This window comes from Hesperophylax consimilis, chromosome 5 (genome assembly GCF_061612785.1).
Source record: "Hesperophylax consimilis isolate HC1 chromosome 5, BYU_Hcon_1.0, whole genome shotgun sequence".
In the NCBI taxonomy this organism is placed as follows: domain Eukaryota; kingdom Metazoa; phylum Arthropoda; class Insecta; order Trichoptera; family Limnephilidae; genus Hesperophylax; species Hesperophylax consimilis.
Window position 1 is genome coordinate 17,472,081 of NC_142840.1, and position 23,460 is coordinate 17,495,540.

A 23,460-nucleotide genomic window follows, 5' to 3' on the forward strand; every position below is an offset into this window, starting at 1 on the left:
TCCATTGTAATAAAAAGCACTTGAAACCATGGATAACTTCTGGAATTGTTAACTGCCTCATTAAACGTGATAAATTACACAAGAGTTGTCGTAAAGAACCAAATAATATCGAACTGTTTGCACATTATAAAAGATACAGAAATTGGTGTTCTAAAATTATAAAAACGACCAAACAGACATATTATAAAGGGAAGCTTCACGAGGTAAAAGGAAACATAAAGCAAGAATGGAAAATAATAAAACAAGCATTGGATTTGCAAAAGGAATCAGTGCCCATAAATAAACTGAAAGTAAATAATAACATTGTATCCATAAATGATAATCCAACAGTCATTACTAACCATGTGAATAATTTTTTTAGTGATATAGGTCAAAATTTTGCTAATCTTTTGTGTAGTGCAAATAACACCAGTGAAGAATCTTTAGTAAAAAATTATAATCCAACACAATCTATGCAAAATGCCTGCTTTGAATTCAAACCAACGAATTGTAATGAAGTGTTAAATGTGATTAATGAGCTAAAATCAGGTTTTTCGAGTGGAAATGACAATATAAGTGCAATGGTCTACAAACAAAATGCTTCTGAACTAGTAATACCTATTACACACATTGCAAATGTTAGTTTTGAGAATGGCTTGTTCCCTAATCATTGCAAAAATTCCAAAGTTATTCCTTTATTTAAAGGAGGAGATAACAAAGATGTAAATAACTATCGACCTATCTCCTTGCTAAATACGTTATCAAAAATAATAGAGAAATTAGCTAAAATTAGGTTGATGTCTTATGTAAAAAGATATGAAATTCTCTCAGATAATCAATTTGGCTTCCGAGAGAACATGGGAACAAGTGATGCTGCATTAAAAATGATCACCACAGTCGTGGAAGCTCTTGATACTGGCAATAAAGCAATGGCCGTCTTTTTAGACTTGTCTAAGGCATTTGATACCGTATCCCACGGTTTACTCTTAAAAAAACTCAGTTCAATGGGTATTGTTAATAAATCTTTAGATTGGTTCAGATCATATCTTGAAAATAGAACACAGAGAGTAATAATTAATGATCACATTAGCTCAAATAAATCAATTGTATATGGTGTTCCTCAAGGTAGTGTTCTGGGTCCAATTCTATTTTTGTTATATATTAACGACCTCTGTAAACTGAAATTTTCTGGATCTTCAATTGTATTTGCAGATGACACTGTCTTGGTGTTTGCTGCTGACACATGGAACGAAACGTATGCTAAGTGCGAGGCAGGATTAAGGGCAGTCAAAAATTGGCTTGATCAAAACTTATTAACCTTAAACATGAATAAAACTAAATATATTACTTTTAGCATTTCCTCTGTAAATCAACCATCTTTGGAACGTTCATTAAAAATACATTGTTGTGTGCAGGAGTGTAACTGTCAATCTTTGAAAAGAGTAGACAACATCAAATACCTGGGTTTAATTATTGATAAAAATTTAAAATGGAACAATCACATTACTATATTAAGAAACAAAATAAGAAGGCTAGCCTACATTTTCCAAAATCTAAGAAACATATTGGACAAAGTTACATTAAAAACTGTATATTATGCTCTTGTTCAATCAATGCTTACATATAATGTTGTCTGTTGGGGTTCTTGTAACAAGACTACCTTAGAGCCTTTGAATGTTGCGCAAAAATTAATTTTAAAAATAACGTATAAGAGAAATTTTATGTATCCATCAAAGTTATTATATAGTGAAAGCAAAATTATGACAATAAGGCAGTTGTACATAATATAGGCTCTCTGTAAATTTTTCAACAACACTATTACTGCTAAAAGATCTCAACAAGTGCGCAGCACTAGAATGGGTTCTTCTTTAATGTATCAGCCGGTGTATACCAGAACATCCTTCGGACAAAGGAGTTTTTCATATAAAGCTCCGTTGCTATATAATATGCTTGGAGAAAATATAAAAACTATAGGTACGTTAAATTCATTCAAGAAAATGGTCAAAATCTCCGTACTAGCTGAGAATGATGATTTTGGATCACCCATGTTGTCGCTTATATCATAATTCCTTGTGGAAGCTCTGTTTCGATACAATCCTTATTTACTTACTGCGCATGCACTTATTTACTTCTAAAATAACTTTTGGTTATTTATTATTATGTTACTTATTATTATTATTATCTACTTAATTATCGTATTAATATTTACTTTAATTATTGTCTAGCTAAAATATTTACTTACTTACTTTTTATTATAATATTATCTACTTACCTATCGGTTATTATTTACCTTTTTTTTATTTAGTTATTTTTATTTTTTCTTATAATCTATTATTCATACTATCCATGTTGTAATTGTTAGTATGGTTACCCTATGCTTGTGTCTGATAAGCCAGCACAGGTACCTTGTACTTTAGTTAACAGAAGAATATTATTGTTGCCAACTTACTTAATAATGCTTCTTTTGTTGACTTTTTTGTTTTTATTTTTTTCATACATTTGTTACTAAAATTTTGTTTATTTTTGTCTACCGGTCTCGAAACGTCCGTGTCATAAACTTTTCTTTTTTTGTTTAAATTTAATTTAATGTTGTTATTATTTTAAATTTACATATATGTATTTTTTAAATGATATTATTGTAAAGCTGCACATCTTGATACAGGAATGCCCTAGTGAGATGTGCAGAGTATGCTTTTTATGTAAAAACTGTTTTTTGAATGAAATAAATAAAAAATAAAAAAATTCATGTCTTGCATGTATGCCCGTAAGAATGACGATTTTTTTTTTACAAATTTTACTAATGTGGCTTTTGTCATAGATTCAACTTCAGATCACAATTTTTAGTGGGTTTTCAAAATTTCAGTATGTTCGGCGCCATAGAGTCTGAGTTCGAAGTTCGAACACAAGCCTTACATTTATGCCCGCGAAAATGAAGATTTTTCACAAATGGTAGACAAATTTTCTCATTGATTCCAAAAGTTATCCAAAATTTCAGTCTGTTCGGCGCCACAGAGTCTGAGAAAACGGCTTTCAAAGTTTGAACCCAAGCCTTGTATTTGCCCGTAAGAATGATGATTTTTCCACCAATGTCACATCATGCAGATTTTGTCAATGATTCTACTTTAGAACATAATTCCTTGTCCAACTACGAAATTTCAGTCCGTGGGGCTCCATAGCCATAGAAAACACCTTTCAAAGCCCCGGGCTGCGAACCCAGAGTCCGAGTGGCCGTTCGAAAGGTTTACTCCCTCAAGGCATGAGAAGAATACTTTGGAATTGAGAAAATCGCGTACATTCACGATAACGTCAATTGAGCAAAATTCGCCGATATTTTTAATCTCGCTTTAAAAATTAACTCTTGTCAAAAAATGTTGAGGAGGTGTTCCCGGGTAAAGACGGAGTAGTTCGTGTGGCACTCGTAAGAACCCCTACCGATAAATGTCGCCTACTAATATAGATATAAGATGCCTGTACATACTCCCAAAAGCGGGAGTAAGCGGATATTCGCGCAGTATAGATATATGGGAGTAGGTAGGTATGTATTCGCAAAGACTTAATCGATAGGAAACCTCAATTTAAAATCCTGCAATTGTCCTACCTACCGAATATACCCATCCTAAAATGGACCAGAGTAATTTTTGCAAGAAGAAAAATATGTCAAACCTACTTTTCAAGGTGACAGTATGCTCAGTGCAGCTCAATGCAAATTATTATCTCGGATGGGACGGATAATATGGAAGATTGATTTGTAGCATATAGAAGTCCGCGGAATATAAAATAGTGAATTTTATATTTTAACATTCATATAACGATTGAAGCATCCAGAAGCTGGCGTATTTTGTGGCCCTACCGCAAACAACTGCAACGGGCGAGTCCTTTTTCCTATACTATAATCTTGGCTAATCTTGTACCAGAAGCCCAGATGGATTACCGTCCATCGAGAAGTGGATGCATAGAAATTAATTGTCCCAAATAATATAATTGCAGTTTTGGAACTGGTCCGTCGAGTGTGTTGCATAGGGCTTATCCCAATAGCGCCTTCTAACACCAACTGGCAGTTTCGCGACACCAACAGAAATGTATTTTAATATTTTTACTAAACTTTTTTTGTAATGCTAATTTTTTTCATTTAGATAGAAATTCAATCAATTATTTATAATCACGAGACAAAACATAACGCGTAAATTAAAACCCTTTTTTACCTGTCTTTATTTTATTTACCATTATTGTTTTGATTTATTCATCATTATTGCTGTACTGTTTCTATTATTATATTTAATAAAATGAATGCTTAGTTTGTGACTTTATTTTCCCCGTACTCACTATGAAGCCGTACATTATTTGCTGAAACACGACGCAAGCGTAGCAAGTAGGGAAATACAGTAAAAGGTAACAAAAAGTGTAATAAAATATAAATGTAAATAAAAAAGTAAATGAATAAAAATATAATTCTAATTAATTAACTGTAAAGACATCTTAATATGACATCTTCAATTACACCAGAATAAACCATATAAAATACATGTTTTTCTTATTTTGTTTTGGTATTTTATTTTTTTTATAAATTTAATTATGTTGTTTAATTAGAGGTAAAATATAAGGTATTCCATAAATGTTTTATTTTGGCTATACTACACAGGGCCGGCCCGATGAGGGCGAAATTGAAGCAGCCCGCTCCGAGCGCTAAATTACCAATGCGCCAAGGCAACTAACAGTTCCAACACATCTTCCTTGAGATTATTTTACATAAAAACACGCTACACAAAAATACAAATCACCCGATCATTATTGATTACAGTGATCACCTACCTAGGCGTTTACTGGTTTTGACAAGAGGCGTCAAAATTTCGCTCGCGCCAGGCTCCGTTTGGTTCAGAGCCGGCCCTGAAACTGATAAAGTGTAAACTCTCGGCTTACTGATCATGAATAAATAAATAAATAACCCTCAGAATAGTGGTTTAATAAAAGTTTTATTTATGTGATGTTTATCTATTTTATTTATGTGATGTTAATCCATTTTATTTATGTGATGTTTATCTATTTTATTTATGTGATGTTTATCCATTTAATTTATGTGATGTTTATCTATTTTATTTATGTGATGTTTATCTATTTTATTTATGTGATGTTTATCTATTTTATTTATGTGAAGTTTATCTATTTTATCTTGACGTAATCTTAATATTTATTCCATTGACAGACTTCAGGATAATATCAGCCGACAGAATAAGTTTCTCGTTGCTGGGATGGATGGTGTAATTCCTCACAAGTTTGGATAGAGTAGCTTTCATTTCCAGCATGGCAAATTTTTGTCCTAGAATAGAAAAAACAGAATAATAATAACTCTTCGATGATATTATAAATTAATTTGGATTAGTTTTGTTGCGCCATTTACGTTAAAAATCGTGATGTGAGATTGTCAGTAATGTTCTCTATAAACTTCACAATACTACATACAATATACAGAAAAAGGAAGAACATTAGAAATGCCTTCCATATAGATTTTAATGAAAACAAATGTCGTCACTGACTTAGTACATTTTTATTCCAGTCCATTTAACATGTACTCTATCTCTCTCTTACACTTGCCTGACATAGTATATCCTCATGGAATTTAAATTTCATAATGATAGTGGAACATGGTTCTGCACATAAAATTTAAGCGCGGAATCTTGAGACTTGGATCCCGAATATCTGGAGACAGTGGGACTATGGTATCCCTAATTAAGACATGCTATGAGGATGAAGAGCGAGGAGAGGGGAATGATAGTATTTTGAATAGTTATGTATAACATTTCAAATAACTTTACTATTTTTAATGAAAACGGGGTTCTACGAAATAAACACAATAAGAAGAGAAGAGAGCAATGCACCTCCTGACAGTCCTGACCATGTAGGTTGTAAAAATATATTTGATTGCGTAAAAGCGTTTTTTACCTATGCAGTTTCTTGACCCAGCGCTAAAGAAGACAGAAGAAAACGGGTTTCTCTTATTAGCTTCATCGGGTAAATATCTCTCAGGAATGAATTTGTCCGGTTCAGGAAACACTTCGGGGTTCCGGTTCATATTGTAGCAGAGAATCAGGATGGTACATTCTTTTGGGATTGGAATATCGTCTGAAATAGAAAAGGTAACACTTACAAATGCACGATTATTTTGATTTAATGGTTGAAGAATATATATATTTTTGAATGAATTTAATTGAAAAAAAGTAATGTTACTTTTTTTAAATGTACCTAGATATTATTTCTAGTAACTAACTCACTAACCATCCCCGCAGGTAGGCAGAGAGGACCGACCGCCATACGACTCGGTCTTGGCACACGCTCCTTGCCTCCTTCATATTCATACATACTCTTATTATTTTGACTCTTAGCATAGCCCGACTCAAGTATCTGATTCATTTGATCGTGCCAAGTTATGTCCCTTGATGTCTTCCTCGGGCATCCCCGACTTATACCATTCACTCTTTGCACTCCTTTCTTCGTTCATTCATACCCACCACTGAAAACTATGATTGCAGCTTCTGATATCGGAGGAATTTGAATTTGTCAATTTCATTTTCTATGAATGTCCATGTTTTAGTTCTATTTCTAAAAACTAGAAAAAAGAGTTATGTATATGATCCAAACCTGCATAAAAGCATGTCTTATTCTTCTTTATTCTTTATTCTTTATTATTTTTTTTTTCGTTTTTTCTGTTTTCAATATATTTTTTATAATAGCATGTCTTACTGTTTTTTATTCTTTTTTATTTTTTTTTCGTTTTTTCTGTTTTCAATATTTTTTTATAATAGCAGGTCTTATTCTTCTTTATAATTTTATTTTTATTTTCTGTTTTCCATTTCATTTTATATTTTTTATTTCCGTTGTAAATTTTCTACTGTAATCCTTCCTATTTTCAACACGTTTATATATTTAGTTGATATGTTCACACTAGACCTCACATAACCATATTCCATTGGTCACCATGAAACAGGCAGTCACCTAGTATGGTGATTTAATGTATCTTATAAATGTTTTAATGTATTATCATGTATTTTATAATCGATATAAATTATAAATTAATAAATAAATAAATTTCATAATCGGTAAATGAATATCGGGTTTAAAAGATTGTAGAGGTATATTAATTTGTACAACCATATTCAGTGAATATAAAGTAAAACTTGAAAATCGATTTAAAAGCACATTTTTTAGAAAATACGTTGATTTTTTATTTGATCAACACTAGAATCACAATTTCACCCAGTGTGCGCAAGATGCGCGCAACGCTGTACACCAAACTAAGTATTAATTATGTACACACAATGTAATTGGATGAAATTGCAGTTTAATTAACGTGGATTTATGGAAAGTGAAAGTTTTTCTTACTCAGCAAAGCGTCTTCTTTAATTTTCCTTCCCATCAGAGGAACTGAAGGATACATTCGTAGAACCTCTTTAATTACCAGCTCCAGATATTTCATATTGTGGAAATCACTGCCGATAAAAAAACGGTACAAATAATTTATTTTTCAAAAAATTAGGCATTATTAAACAAAATAATTTAAAAAAAATGGTCACATTACTTATGAGTAACTGGTCTCTTAACATTCTCTGGGAATATTTCTATTTGTTCTTTGTATAATCTTTCTTGAACATCGGGGTGGTTGCCTATCAAGTATGCAGCAAAACCTATAGCCGATGAAACTGTATCGTGGCCCTAAAAATAAACATGAAGTTAGTACAAAGTTTTGCATTGTGTGCACGAAGAAAAGCCAGTAAAAAAGCTAAGTAAAGTAGGTGAATAATGATACCAGTGGTTAAATCCTAACATTGTTCTGAATTACAGACACATATTCCTTTTTTTGGAACGAGGATCATTGAAGTAATCGTGAAACGGATCACTTGAATCTGACAGACTAGCACAGAGATATGTCTTTATTTGTCATAGTGATTAGATAATATTTTGTCTCTCCATTTAACAATTATTTTTGATAGTTAAATTTACCTCAAAAAGGAAAGTGTCAACTTCCTCCCTGATATCTTTATCGGAAAGAGGTTTACCATCAATTGTAGAGAGAAGCAATAGATCCAAAAATGCCATCTTCTTTTTTGCACCTGAAATATTATCATTATTATTTGAGATTCTGGTAATAGTGTATTTTACGCAAAACAATGAGATTTTGCAGATTTTTCGGAATGGTTAGAAACATTTTTTTACATCAACTCCACACAGGAGGTCCGGAGGAAAATAATTTCCCTCAGGGCCTATATCATCTTTTGGGATACTGTATGGAGGGTCTATTTTAGAGGAAAGGATGGAAAGGAAGTTCGGGGAAGGTAAAAGTTATGAGGGCTGGATAGGAATCTAGGGACCAGTGTGTCCAGGAGTGACGGAATGAATATATCCCACCCATTACGGCGTAAGGCGATGGGTCGAGAGATCAGTTCAAAAGGTCTCCTCAAACCAGCCTCTCCAATCCAGCACGTCACCCAGCTGGTGGGCAGTCGCATCCTGAACACACCTCACCCGATGAACCCGGAACCCCTGCTAACTCACCAAACGTAGCGAACCACTTGGGGTGACCTATGGCAGAGGTGTTGGTTATCAAATAAATGGTTCCCGGGGCAGCTGTACTCAAACACGCTTTCCAAATTATGACAAAACATAAAATGAATACAGTATTATAAATAGTTGCGTAATTAAGAACAACCTAGCAAAAAAACAACAAAATAAGACTAGCGTGATTTATAAAAAAATGTTCGATTCTTTCTTAATTCAATTTGTTTTTTCTAAGTTTTGTTCATTCTGTAACACTTATCGATGTCTTTCCTAGAATTTTTATTCTATTTTGTAATAAAGGCTTTAGATTTTATAATTTCAAATGTTACTGAACTGGTGACCAATAGACGTGGAACCTCCGATCAGTTCTTGAATACCGTTGTCTTCACAGAAATATGACTAATATTCATATGTCTATGGTTTATTCTCTTTTTCACATCTATTTTTACAAGTTTTCATAGCACAAGCCACCATTTTGCCGTGTTATTTCGTAAAATGAACCGATGATGCCTCGACCATAGCTCGACGCTAGTTCGCACAAGAATGATGACGTCACATTTTCTAAATTCACGGGAGTCCATACGCGAGCCCAGCCGGCTCCAATGGAACCGGTATGGAGAGTGGGGAATAATACGCTTTTAATCACTTAGGGCAGGTCTACTAATATTCATATGTTTATGGTTGTATTACTTATGCCCGGCGATTGATAGACGAGATACCAAAAGTATTTATTACATTTTTAATTGGTATCTACTTACCATAAGCATCAGAATCTTCCGTATATGTAGACAAGCTTTCATTCGTACTCTCCAATAACTTTCGTCTCTGGTTGATCATGGAGTCTGTATATCCGTGCAGTAAGCTCAAGGCTTTATTCAACGTTTGTTTCTCAGAGTAGAAGAACTGGAAGAGGAAATCTGTCCTTTTCATGGGATTCCGAATTCTTCCGTTTATTATATTACAGGCACTGAAATTAAAATACTAATGATTAATTTGACAAAATATTATTAAAAGATTGGCGCGGAGGATTTTTTGTTTCTTTACATTGTATCACTTTTTACATGTGAACTTTTAACCTCACAAGCCTGTGTTGAGGTAAATAATTTATAAAAATAGTAACAATAGCACAAAAAACTACATGGTTCAGTCAATTCATTGTAATGAAATATAATGATATATTTTACATTAGAAGTTTGCATATTTTTACATTGTCATTTTTGTCTCTACAAAGTACAGTTTCTGAAATTCAAAAATAAAATAAATATTTGTAAAATAGATAACGATGTCATGACAAAGATAAAGTAAAACGTTTAAGGTAAGTAATTGATAAGAATATTTTGTCTGCCTAACGATATGATTTTTGGAGGGGCCTAAGCAACGTTTATCTGTTTGCACTCTTTTACACCGTGAACTAAGATACTCCTAGTATTCCAATGATTCGTTCACTATCGAAAAACAACATTTTTATATTTCTGGAAATAATTTTTTATCTCCAAGGTTAATTCAATGTTACACGCGAAACATCGAAAACATCTTTATTTCTTAAAATACGATATAACTAGAAAATAATTGGTCGATGGTCTGTTACAAATAAAGCTAATAGTCAGATATTCCAAATGCGCGACGTGCGCCAAGGTAAAATAAAAATTGGGACCGACATTCTATCGTTCAAAACAAAGACGTATTTAAAATTATTTATTTTATCTTACATCGTAAAGCCTGGAAAACTATTAAAAAAATTATAGTTTTCATAGATATTAGTAGATTATACAATCAAATTTTAGGATGAAAAATAATAACATGGTATCTTGTCTTAGTTTGTGATAAAAATATTATATTTCAAATATTTTGTGTAGAAAATACGCTTTGATCGGAAAACAGTTTAACCTAAAAACTAAAGACAGAAAAAGCCGTGCAAGTATCTTTACACTGTCATCACTATTGTCTAGTGTGTCACATCACTACTGTAGGTAGCGGTAGTGGGTAGGGAAAATATAATTATTATCTGCGATCTATCTGAGAAAAAAGTCCAAAATTGTCTGTATTAATACACATTAAAACATTTATCAATTTTTAACTTACGTCATCCTAATAAATACAATTCGAAACATACGCCAGAGCTCATCAATTGACATTTTTTGATATGTCGGAAGAAAGCGATTTTTTTTAGCTGTTTAGGCAAAATAAAAAAAATAATATATCATGGCAAATAAAATATGAGTTTTCCATTACTTAAAAGATACCTGAACGATATTTTATATTTTTTTATTTTTTATTTATTTAATATTTGTAGGTTTTTTACAATAAATATACAATTTATACATATTGTACAGTGTTATAAAGGTAAATAATAATAGCTTTTCCTCACCATAAAGAGACGAGGCTCTTGTGTTTGCTTAATTTAATATATTTGCTTAACTTATTTTATTAGTATTTTGTGGCATCGCCATAGGAGCTACTGCATATTTATATTTTATTTATCCACAATGTAAAAATTTGTTCATCTACTGCAACTAAAATTTTTTTGTTTTATTTATCTTTTCTAATTAATAAATATACATTTAAATGTACATTTATAACTACCATGTCTTATATCCAATTTGTAATCTAACCCTTTAAAACTATTTTGTGCTCTGTATCAGGGACCATAACATATAGAATAGTGTTTATTCGAAAGGTAAATTTTTGACCCCTCTCTAGTTTGTCAACAACAAAATAGCGTTACATTATAGAGAAAATTGACAGTATTTGATTTTGAAAGGCAATGATCCCGAAGAAAATATTTCCAGTTTAACAAATCCTACAATGCCATGATTCACATATCCTGTGATTTTTCACGGATATATGATGTTTAAAAAGAAATTCCGAAAAGCAATCTTACTTTTGAACAGCGTTAACATAAACTGATTCAGAGTCGTGCTGAGCATTTACTGGTACTCCCATTGCCGTCTCTGCGAACAAAAAACAAAACAGATCGATTATTAGATGTCATCAAAGAAATTAAATAACTTACCAATCAATTTCAAAACGAACGACAGAGAAAACTCACCACACATAATGTCCAATGCACACAGAGTGATGTACGAGTAAATATTAAATTCATTCTGACCGGAATGCTTCCTCAACTTCTTGATGAAAATGTCACTTTGGGCGTCAAAAACTCGAATGAAATTATCCAGTATTTTAAAATGGAAAGCTGGGGTAATGACTCGCCGATGCCTTTTCCATTTATCTCCTAGAAAATGTTTTCAAAAAGTCACACCGTCGTTTGCTATTTTTGTTATTTTTATTTTGTATTACAGTTTTCCTTTTTTGTTAAGAAATGAACAGAATTAACAAAACCTAATTATATAAAACAAAAGCAATATTATTATAATATAATAAGACAGAGTGTATATAAAACCTGCGCCTCACCTGCACTTGTAAGCAGACCAGTACCTAACCACGGTTTAAGATAATCGTAGTCGGTTGCTTTCTCAATGAATATTTGATTAGACAGGACCACCTGCGATACGTGAAATATAACTGCATTAGTTTCTGTTAGGTTCATAACTGGAAGATTTTTGTTAGTTGTACATTTTCAGATAAATACAATTATTATGTTAAGAGTTATTTTTATTAAACATACCTCTACGTCTTTGGGATCAGCAAGGCATACAAAAAGATCATCCCCGATAAATAATTTGAATCTGTTCCCATACTTCGCCCAATAGCCATTAAGAGTCGAGAAGTAATCTGAAAAAAAAAAAACATTTTGATTTTTAAATTAATATAATTGAAGATGTGAAACTGCTAGTACAATTCCAGGTGCTAGTAGTATCAGTCCGTTAAGTAAAGGAATCATACAGAAAATGCGATAGTTGAGCATCCGAATATCAACTGACTATATATATAAATATAACAGAATTCCCTTGAACCAGTGGGGTCGAAAAAGTAATATGAAATTCCTCGATAGAAAAAAAACCGCAAAGAATGTTCTGAAAATTATAAAAAACACATCTTTTTCTGTCATTTTACGTTCCAGTATTGGAAAAATGCACAGTGTTTCTTTAAATGCTAAATATAATTTTTTTATATTTAATTAAATTGTCCAGAAATAGGACAGTTAAAATTTTATCAGTTTGTATATGTCCTCCTTATGACTTTACCTTCAATAAGACACCATAATAAAAATAAAAATAATTAAATTTACAAGAAAATTACATAATAAACAAGAAAAACAATTATTTTATGAAGCTTGTTCCGGTAAAATTGAAGATGTCTAATACAAAATATCATTTTATAATAAAAAAGAGAGGCTATAACATTAATTAAAAATATATAAAACAACAACAAGAACTAACTCATGATTATGATAATTCAGAAAGAGACTTTTTTAGTATACACACATAAATTCACGGTCATCATATACTCGTATACTTAACTCCGAAATCAAGAGATTTTTTTTTTCCATTTTAAATGAATCGTTTATTCAATTTTTCACAAAACACTTACGTAAATTAATTATTAATCGTTTTTTAATCTTAGCGCCCTCCCTCTACCATTCCTTTTTTACAAATCTCTCTTCCAAACCATCTTCAGTAATCTTCTTATTGTGCGACATATTTTATAAGGACTACGTAGGCGCACGTACTGCGATTAAACGCAGCGGTTTTGAAATAGCTGAAAACGCCAAACCGCGTACAAACGCACAAATTCTATTTCATGGAGGTACTGAAACTGTTTAGTTGCAATTTGATAGGATAGTAATTTTGAAGAATAATTTATTTTTATTTTTAGACAAAAATTATATAGATATTGTGTGCGTCATTATCTACTCCATTTGTAACGACCCTGTAAAGATCACTTAAATCGTGAATAAAATGTCTCAGTAAAATAAAAATAGCATAATTTACCTAATTCAACTACAATAAGTTTACGTCGACATGTTTCTTAAGTAGGCGCACGTACTGCGATTAAACGCAACGGTTTTGGTATAGCTGAAAACGTAAAAGAGCGTACAAACTGCGGACTGCGGCTGGCGTTTTTACTTAATTCTATTTCATGGTGGTACTGCAACTAAATAGTAGCAAACAGAATGTTCAATTACAATGTAAATAAGTATAAATGGTATTATTATTGTTGAAACATTTAATTACATGAATACTAATATTATTATGCATGCAACATTAAATAATAACTACAGATTGATTTAATCGTTTTGTATAAAGTATCTTTTTTTGACGAATCATGTTTTCAGCATATATCTGAACGTCCGTGTAAAATCCCGTAAACATTAATAGAGACGATGGAGCTAAGCTCTATAGTTCTTGGTATCCGGTAATTGACGGCTACACCAGAGCTAAACGAAGAAAACCACTTTAAATAAAAAAATTATACGTTAATGTTAGCTCAGAGAGTTGGAGCTGGCAACACGGTATCACAACCTCATACATAGGCTCACATTTCACCACAACCTCAAATAACACATCTGCCCTGATGATGGACAATGCAATGCTGTCCGAAACGTTGGCTAAAGAAGGAGTTAGCCCAACACGGCATAACACCCAAAAACAAATAGCAAAAATACTTGGTAATTCACAATTTTTGTTATTACTTGGTAACATGTTGAATATTTTAGGCTCGACTCAGAGGTTTGCCGTTTGCATTTATTCATTTTAAAATAGTTTAGATACTTAGATGAACTGAGCTTTGAACGTGAATAGTGCATGAACACTGAAAGAAGTATAATGAGAATATACGACGCGATAGTGGACGTCAGAAGAAGTTAGGAACGTCCGGGAAAGACATTGGACGATCAAATGAATCAAATACTTAAATCGCGTCACGTCAAGAATAAAAAATAAATAGAATGGGACGATGTATGAATAAAGCAAGGAATGTGTTAGACAGAGATATATTGCTGTACATCCCCTATGCTTCCCCCTGCGGGGAAATGGTGTGAAAGTGTTAAGAGGAAGCTACAAGCCAAAAATGTGTATATTCTTGGTATACCTTATATTGTAGGTAATAGGCATTAAAATCGCTTGACAAACGGAGTCTAGAAACGTTCGATTTGAAGCACAAAACTGGTTTTTATTTATTTTGAAAATAATTTTATAAGAAAGCAAAAAAGTTAATCTAGTGAAACTGTCACAGATAATCTTAAATATAATACTATATTTTTTAAAGTTGTTTCCTTTATGCGTTCATACATTTCTATTGAAAAAAAAAATCTTTTTGTGGTTTTCATTTATATTTTTTTATTGAGTAATGTATTTATTAATTTGTATTCTACTCAAGCGAAACGATAGGAAAACTTTCAATTTATCTAAAGCATATTTTTGGTATTCATAATGTACACACATTCGTTATAAAGATTAATCAAACTAGTGATTTGGCATTAGGCTTCGCCTTAAGCGTATTAGTTATGTAGGCACCTTTGTGGATTTTATTTACTATTTTTATTTATTTATTAAAGTGATAATATATTTGAAATTAAATACAATAATATTAATAATACATTACCACCAATGATTTTAATAAAACACATGGGAAATACAACATTACACAATTAAAAACATATTGTTCGTACTTAACACAGTTAATGGAAAATATTTCATGAATACATTAAGAAAGATGAACAGAAGTTAGAGAGTTGCAAATAACGTTTGTTACTGGTTCATGAAGCTTCTGAGAAAATATATATAAAAATATTTTGTTTATGTTTATTACTGGATAATGCGTTAGCAACAATAATAAATAATAAGGTATAACAAACTTGTTAAGTAGTTTTAAATTGAGGCCATACAATAGGGAAATATACTATTAAGGTAGCATGAAATGACAATTATACTAATTGCTGGCATCCATTAATAGGTATATCGGACAATGTCAAGCGGTAAGAAGGAATCAAATGTAAATACGTGGTCAACAGCTAAGGAATATCATGGTCTAACCTTATATATTTTAATACTCTACTATTATCACGAACGTAGTACATAGTAATGTGGTGAGTGGTGTGCCGTGTGATACTATAAATCATTATCCACTTAATTGTAATTTTATAACAGGTGGGAATTCTGAATGAATTCCAAACCCCTGATTAGTTTATCTATCTATCTATATAAATAAAAATGTAAATGTTCATTTGTTCAAAATCTTAAATATCCGAAAGTTTTACACCGATTGTTTTGAAATTTTGGAACATCGTTGAATTCAAATAAGCGTGGTTTTTATATACCTATATTATATAGATGTCACTTGTGACAGGTAAAACCATGCTTTTCTGAAACATCTGTTGGACAAACATGCTTTTTTAGAAAAATCAGCGCCATCTGTTGGACTTTTTTTTTTTTTTCTCTTAGGTTTGTCAACAGTGATTCATATCAAAGCTCTCGAAATACAATTACATTAATTAAACTTGGTTGATACTATCACTAATTACAGACAAACACAACATTGATGAACACAACACTGTAAGTAAATAATAATGTACATGTATGCACCTACATGCATACATGTATACACACATACATACACTTACATATACATTTTATAACAGCAACAGTAATTATTTTTTAGATCAACACGATAGGTAGCTTTAAGTCTTGTTTACGTTTGATTTGAAGGTGGCCAATGATGACATTGACAAATCAATGGAATGACTTTTATATGTCTCGTTAAAATAACGGCACATTCTCGGTAAAGGTGAGTCATATATTGGACTTAAAAACAACATACGCAAATGTTTTTCTTTCTCCACAAACGTACTGATTCCCAGCAACACCTGGCAGGGTTTAGCTAGTTGAGAATAAACATCGTATAATTAATAGAAATTGAGATTTTATTATTACAACATGTAATTATTTTCTTAAGATTAGATGGTTTTAGTTACATTGTGTGGTGATTAAGTAGGTAAGGTTGAATTATCCCCTTTTATATTAGTGCTGCGCAATCGGAACTATACTTTTATGAATCATTAGTAGTTGCTTGTATCCGGTAACACGATTTCAAGTGTCAAGATTACTTTCAATATTTTTTTATATAGATATGTTTACTATTTATTTTTAGGAAACAAAACAGTCGTACTATAAAGTACAAACTAGAATTATTCATGTGATCTAGACCAATAAAGTTCTATTAACTTAAATTATTGATTTAGTATTTGCATCTATACAATATATTTATAAATAAACATGAAATAAATAATATTATAAACAAGTAAAGAAATACCGTATTCTTGTGATACTATTCAGAACAATTAAAAAAACTGTGGATAATGAAAGTACACTTTTCACAAAATAAAAGTATTTTGAGTTATCGGCTTACTGAGCTGAATTTTAAATAATTTTAAGTTACAGTTGAAAATGTCTCGTAAGGCATTGTGAGTTTTTAATAATAAAAATTTGCCCTATCAAATCTTTAAGGCGAAGCCTAATGCCAAATCACTATTTTGATTAATCTTTATAACGAATTGGTGAACATCATGAATATCAAAAAACATGCTTTAGATAAATTGAAGATTTTCCTATCGTTTCGCTTGAGTAGAATACAAATAAAAAAATAAGTAACTCAAAAAAAATAAATAAATGTTTTTTTAGAAATGTATGAACGCATAAAGAAACAACTAAAAATACAGTATTATAGCTAAGATTATCTGTGACAGTTTCACTTGATTAACTTTTTTGCTTTCTTATAAAATTATTTACAAAATAAATAAAAACTAGTTTTGTGCTTGAAATCGAACATTTCTAGACTCCGTTTGTCAAGCGATTTTAATGCCTATTACCTACAATATAAGGTATACCAAGAATATACACATTTTTGGCTTGTAGCTTCCTCTTAACACTTTCACACCATTTTCCCGCAGGGGGAAGCATCTTAAAATAAAGATGGAATCTTATCGACATAAGTGATGAAATCGATAAGATACGGTCGAAGTCGACCATTTTTTTTAGAGTGATCCACGGGAAGTTACTAATTAACCATCTAGAAAAATAAAATGTTGTGCTTACCGCTAATTTTATAGTTTGATACATACGTTTTATAAAATTATCAAACTGTTTTACACAAAATATTTTTAATGGTAAGGTCCTGTTTTTAATGGTCTTAAATTTAAATAACTTCCATTCCTAGGGATAGGTAAAATATCATATCTCGTCACTATGCATTGATAAAAAAATTATCGGTGATTTAAAACACACCTTTAGGTTGATGGATGAATCTGCTGATTCTGACACGATCTAACATCACAAACAGTCTACGTGAGCAATATATAATGATCTACAATGTATTTTTCTTTAGTAATAATGCAGGTTTTTAACACCGGTAAATTGTTTATCAGGTACGGTCATCGATGTATTTATATATAAGTGTATTATTTTAAATGACAAACCCTCGGGAGCACCAGCTGCAATTTCAAGCCCATTTCCGAGAAACGGATAACCCGCGGGTCCTGGCAACATTTTACACTGACCCTTAATCCTTTTGTTCCGCACATAAATATACGCTGATATCACAGAAAACACCACTAACCAAAAAAACATTTTGAAATTCTATTTTACAAATAATAGAAAAAAAATACGAGCGTTATACTTGAGCTCTAGATGAAGACTGACTGAGGCAGAAAAAAATTCAATCTGTGTATGCCGATGAATCTCATATTTATAACCAATTCATTTCACAAGGTCAACGCTTACCACAATATTTTTAAGTGATTACAGTACGCTGCTGTTTTTATTAATTCATAATAATCTAAAAGTATATTTGTTTACAATTATATAGATGTACAACAGACGACTGTCCCAAATAGAACGTGAAGATAAAAATGATTGATTGAACACGAAATATCAGAATTTATATGCACCTACGAGATTGATAACAATAATTACTATTGTTATAACTCATAGGTTGTTCGGTAGAGTGACACCAACGAACGTAAAATTAGAGACACATAATGACAATGACACATAATTATTTTCAAAGCGATGCTTTCTGAGTTCAAAAAAACGACTGTGGAACTTTCATCGCGCATGATTATTCTTCACACAACAATAATATATCTGTGTATCTACAATATACATCACAATCTTTGCAATATAACTTTTAATATTATGGTAGCTGGTAGGTATCTATCCCTTTTTCATGTTCGTCCAAAATTTTGAAACTGTAGTAATATTATTGCCACAACGCTAAAAAAAAATTCACGTATACGAACAGGTACTTTTGGCAGTCTTATTACCTGTTTCGGTAATATGTATTATTTTGGCTGTCAAAACCAGTTAATTTAAATATTATAAAGGTGCAGCATTCTTGTTCGAACTACGGCATCATTCGTAATAAAAATGTATAACTAGCTTGTTTTCAAATAGAATGACCTTGGATTTGGAAAACATTTGAAAAAATAAATAATAACAGTATATTATAATGGCCATCTGAAATTGTAGCTAAGTTAGATGGGACGATATTCTATAAAAAAACCCCGGTCTGTAATTATATCAATTAGATAGAGCACCTTCTCTTCTATTTGGTAATTATTTTAACCGATCTAATGAACAGATTGTTTGTTGATTTGGAAAAAAAATGTGGTAAAAATGAATGCTTTAGGTGGTTTTAGCACCGCAGGTCTGTTCTGTCTATCCTTAGCAGAATTAATTTTTTTTAAATTTAAATTAACTCTTTTTAGAATTTTTTTTTGTAATATTTATTGCAATATATTTATAATTTTTATAAATGTAGTATACTTGTGGCACGTTCCAGAGTGGATGATACTCTCAGTATCGCCATGGTTCCACCATTCAAAATTGAAACGGTTTCTGAAATGGCTTTAGCCATGTTTGGTGGCCAGATTTGAAAAGCCAGGTACTTCCCTGCCTTCTTCTTTCCCGTCTCCTTCCCCTCTTACCAATATTCAGTCTCAAAACATACCCCAATAGGGTATGCCACTGTCTCACTGGCTCCAAACGGTTGGGAGTAGTTGGAACTCTTGTGCGGTATTCATATAGAAAAAGTGGAATATACTCTCAGTATCTCCCTGGTGAAAGACGAGCATTAATAATGTAAATGTCTTCTTTAGTGATGAGGTATGGTCAATTCGATTGAGGCAAATATAAAAAAACTTTCATCTTTACGAATTCCACGATTACAATAACCCTGACCAGTGATTCGTGACATTATTTTAAGCAGAAAATGCAAAAAATAATATATTGGATTCCTCTGATTTTATAATTGTTTTTTTTTTGTTTAACACACAAATAAAAATTTCTTTCTGATACCATCACTGGTCAGTCAGCCAAGTAACCGCCCAATCCCGAGCCAACCTTCACAATATCTATACGTTGAAAAATCACCGCAGATCAAAATTATACAGAAGATTTCTACAGAGACATCTATATTTTTACTTCAAACAACCTCAGGAATCAGTGGCCAAAGTATGTCCGATACAATAATAATATGCTTGTTCAAAATTATTGGAAAATTTCAATCAATGTTTTAATATATTTATTTAATTATTATTGGTTTTAGGAGAATGAAGCACTAGGGTTTGCGGTAACTAACGCCACTAAGGGCAGATTGGTAACCATGGCTGCTGTAAATCTCACTTAGCGACCTTCCCCTCGATCTAACCAAATCGAAATAACGACCCGCGATGCACAGCACCGGATAGACTTCCCACATTCAGATTATGGGTAGGTTTTCCAGCCCCATTCTAACGAATCCATTACCTTTGGGAATAAGCATTACGAAGAAGATCTCTGGAGTTTAACCTCATACCTCATTATTTTTGCATTTGTTTTTTTTGCTTTATCCAAATCCATGCAATTAATTTTGCCAGATAAAAGTCCCCTATTCCAATAAGTTCCTAAATATCGATGAAGGGTGGGGGCTAACGGATTATTATGAAGGTAAAATTAATTACCAAACCCTTATTTTATATGCTGCGATAGTATACGATCATTCGCCAAGTTTAGCCATAATTAAAAAAAAAACTATTTAAAATTTTCGCTTTCCATTGTTTTATACATAGCTTAAAGTCTCTAGTGATAAGAGTTTATACGGCGCTTGAGAGTTACCAGCCAAATCGACGTTTCGAGTAAGCGCATCAGCCAACTTCAGGTCTCATAGAATAGTTCTGGCGGAGCTGAGAGTATAACAAGCATGTACAAGTAGGTGGAGAGGGAAAACGGGCTCAATATAATCGCTTCGGATATTGACATGTTTTGCATGCCAGAAACAACATTAAAAAAAATTAGAATACTTTGTTTTCAGAAATAAGGTTACATACAAATTCTTATACGTAATTCTATCTTTTTTTTAACAATATATATATATGAAAAAAATCACAGATAAAAATAAACTTCAAATGAAATAATTAAATTATTGGGAAGCAAGTCTAAATGTAGTTGTAGCTATGTAATCTCAAAATATCAGCCCCGCAATATTGCAATTGATTTCATTTCATGTTCCTAATAGTCACATAAACTGAAATATATTTCACTGCACAAATAATGTCAATACCAATTCGTTTATAAACTCCCTTGTAGCACGCATACCAGGTTTGGTAAACAATGTACAGAAAAGCAGATATTTTTAATAGCTTCGAAAGAACTTAGATTTATACATAAGCATTTCACATATTTAAAAAAAAGTGTTATTAGTTAATATTTTATTTTCAATATTAATTTTTGCCAGATTGTAAATTTTAGTTATAAAATTAAATTATCAGATTACTATTTGTGCTCTGTATAATTGTTTTGTAATTCTTTTGCCCCGATGATATGGGTATTTTAACACTAGCATTGCATTAAATGTTTAAAAATAAAATTAAAAAATTATATTCAATACAAATTGGTATTAAAATTTTAAGAAAAAGTGTCAGCGAAGGCAAATTATAATATTAAATTAACCAGTTTACCTCGATTAGCTTGTAATCAAATGTCAAGAGTCGGTACAAAACATTTGCTAAAATCAAGTCTCTCGTCTCCCCCGAAAGGATCAATACTACATAAATAAGAGAAGAAACGCAAAGGCATTAAGTAGGTGTATAGGAAAGATAATAAAGGTTAATTTAAAAGTCCCCCGCTGCGCCTTGAGACGCCCCACAGTCCCAGTACGTCAGCCCCGGAGCCTGCGAGCCAGAGCCTACAGCCTCCTTCCTGCACCCCCACCCTTAAGGAAAGTGGCTTACAATAATGCGTCGCGTCGCCCTGAACTTCTGACTTACGAACTACCTGTTCAAGTTTATTTCATCCCTCGAAGAAAATTGCTTTTATGGGGCTGCGCTCCGAGCCTTGTCTTGGCATCCAGAGATTCTGTCGTCGCGGTACATGAGTATTCACATTGTAGGGACAATGCAATGTTTTTGAAACAAAACATTTTAATATCTAAACGACCGCTCAAAGACGAATGTTTGAATGGGTGTAGTTTACTCATATTCCTTGAATAAGTATATAATTAGCGCATGAAAAGTGACGGGATATTATAATTGATTTGTTAAGATCTATAAAAAAAGCACCAAACTTAAAAATTACGTAATATGTAAAAAAAAGAACGTAATCTTTAAAGAATTATTAATTAATGAATTAAAATGAAATAATTTTGACACCCAATTAATCGTTTATCTAAATTAATGGCTTGTTCCCACAATCACTTCAATTTAAAAAAAAATCAAAGCATTTATAAGTTACAGAGTTTATTGAACTGGACAACCGAAATTAGTATTTTTTATTTCATAGATTTGTTTCGTACTACATTAAGATCGACAACAGTATGTACCTAATTTAGATCTTCCATCGCTTGGGCTCTTTCTATTTTCGGCGAAATGAAATTGCAACGTTATAATTCAATCCATTCGAATTTGATGTCAAACTAAACATGTCAACTATTATCATCCATCTCCCGTCCACCTCAAATCTTACCAACTTACATCAATGTGCTGGAGTACCTTCACGGAGAAAACTTTGAGATATAAAATATAGATAATATAAAAAAATATTGGTAAAATTATTCGTATTCCGGTTAAAAACGGGACTGCAGATCTTTAACGAATGAATTGACAGATATCATATCAAAAGATGTGTTATGAAGAAGTCGGAATTATAAAAGTACTAATAGTGTCGCATTTCGTCATTATATTTATCAGGAAAGCATATCTGTATGAACACGAATTTCGAAATATTCTCAATGGACTCAGCCAAACTCATTTTTCTCCGTGTACTATTTGAAGCGAATAAGAACCGCCCTGTCTTTTCCCCATACGATAGGAGAAGTGTTGATTATTTCTAGATTATTTCAGGAATTCCCAAAGGTTCGTAAAAAGCAGTCTTTATACGTACATTACTACGAGACAACTCCTTGAATTCAAATAACATTGCCATGGAGTAAAGATATGAAATGAAAATGAAAGATGTAAAAACGATGCAGTGGGTGGGGGTGAGGAGTCTTTTGAGTCTTCATTTAGGATTATTTTCCAACATTCACTTGGGAATAGAAAGCACGCAATAAGAAAAGGAGCAGAAGTATCACAAGGGCAAATCTTATTACTTTGGCATGATCCGACTTAGACAAAGCAATTTATAACCGTCGAAGCTCTTACAATACTCTGTCAGGACCACCATGTCGTAGTGCGCAGTGGTCATATTAACATAGAAAGTATTTTCATTTTGTTTTTATTTATGACTAGCGCAGACCCATGAAAAATTACCGGATATTAAAATTGTAGGATTTGTGAAACTGAAAGAATTTGTAGAATATTTGACAAATCAAATATTAATATTTTGTTGTTAACAAATTAGAGTGACCCTATAAATTTACCTTGCGAATTAACACCGTTAGTAAACTTAACGATGTCTTAGACAAAATAAATAAATGTTTAAAAATTTAGAATTATCATACAAATAAAATAATTTTTGTAGCTGCTTTATTGCTTGTCGTTTTAAAAATACGAAACCGTAC

The 23,460-nt window shown here is 31.9% G+C and overlaps 1 protein-coding gene across 1 annotated transcript in view; it reads right to left on the reverse strand.

The window, feature by feature from the left end:
* LOC149423591 (putative cytochrome P450 4d14) overlaps positions 1–18,119 on the reverse strand; it is a 39,759-nt gene extending 21,640 nt beyond the window's left edge. The window contains exons 1-11 of the mRNA XM_089632265.1: positions 17,903–18,119; positions 12,155–12,261; positions 11,941–12,031; positions 11,576–11,761; positions 11,408–11,477; positions 9,285–9,493; positions 7,972–8,081; positions 7,550–7,683; positions 7,354–7,460; positions 5,917–6,096; positions 5,150–5,293 (exon numbers count right to left, since the gene is read on the reverse strand). Coding sequence (XP_089488391.1) covers positions 5,150–5,293; positions 5,917–6,096; positions 7,354–7,460; positions 7,550–7,683; positions 7,972–8,081; positions 9,285–9,493; positions 11,408–11,477; positions 11,576–11,761; positions 11,941–12,031; positions 12,155–12,261; positions 17,903–18,053 — 1,489 coding nt within the window. The 5' untranslated portion in view covers positions 18,054–18,119. The remainder of the gene's footprint in view (positions 1–5,149; positions 5,294–5,916; positions 6,097–7,353; positions 7,461–7,549; positions 7,684–7,971; positions 8,082–9,284; positions 9,494–11,407; positions 11,478–11,575; positions 11,762–11,940; positions 12,032–12,154; positions 12,262–17,902) is intronic.
* Positions 18,120–23,460: the final 5,341 nt, after the last annotated feature.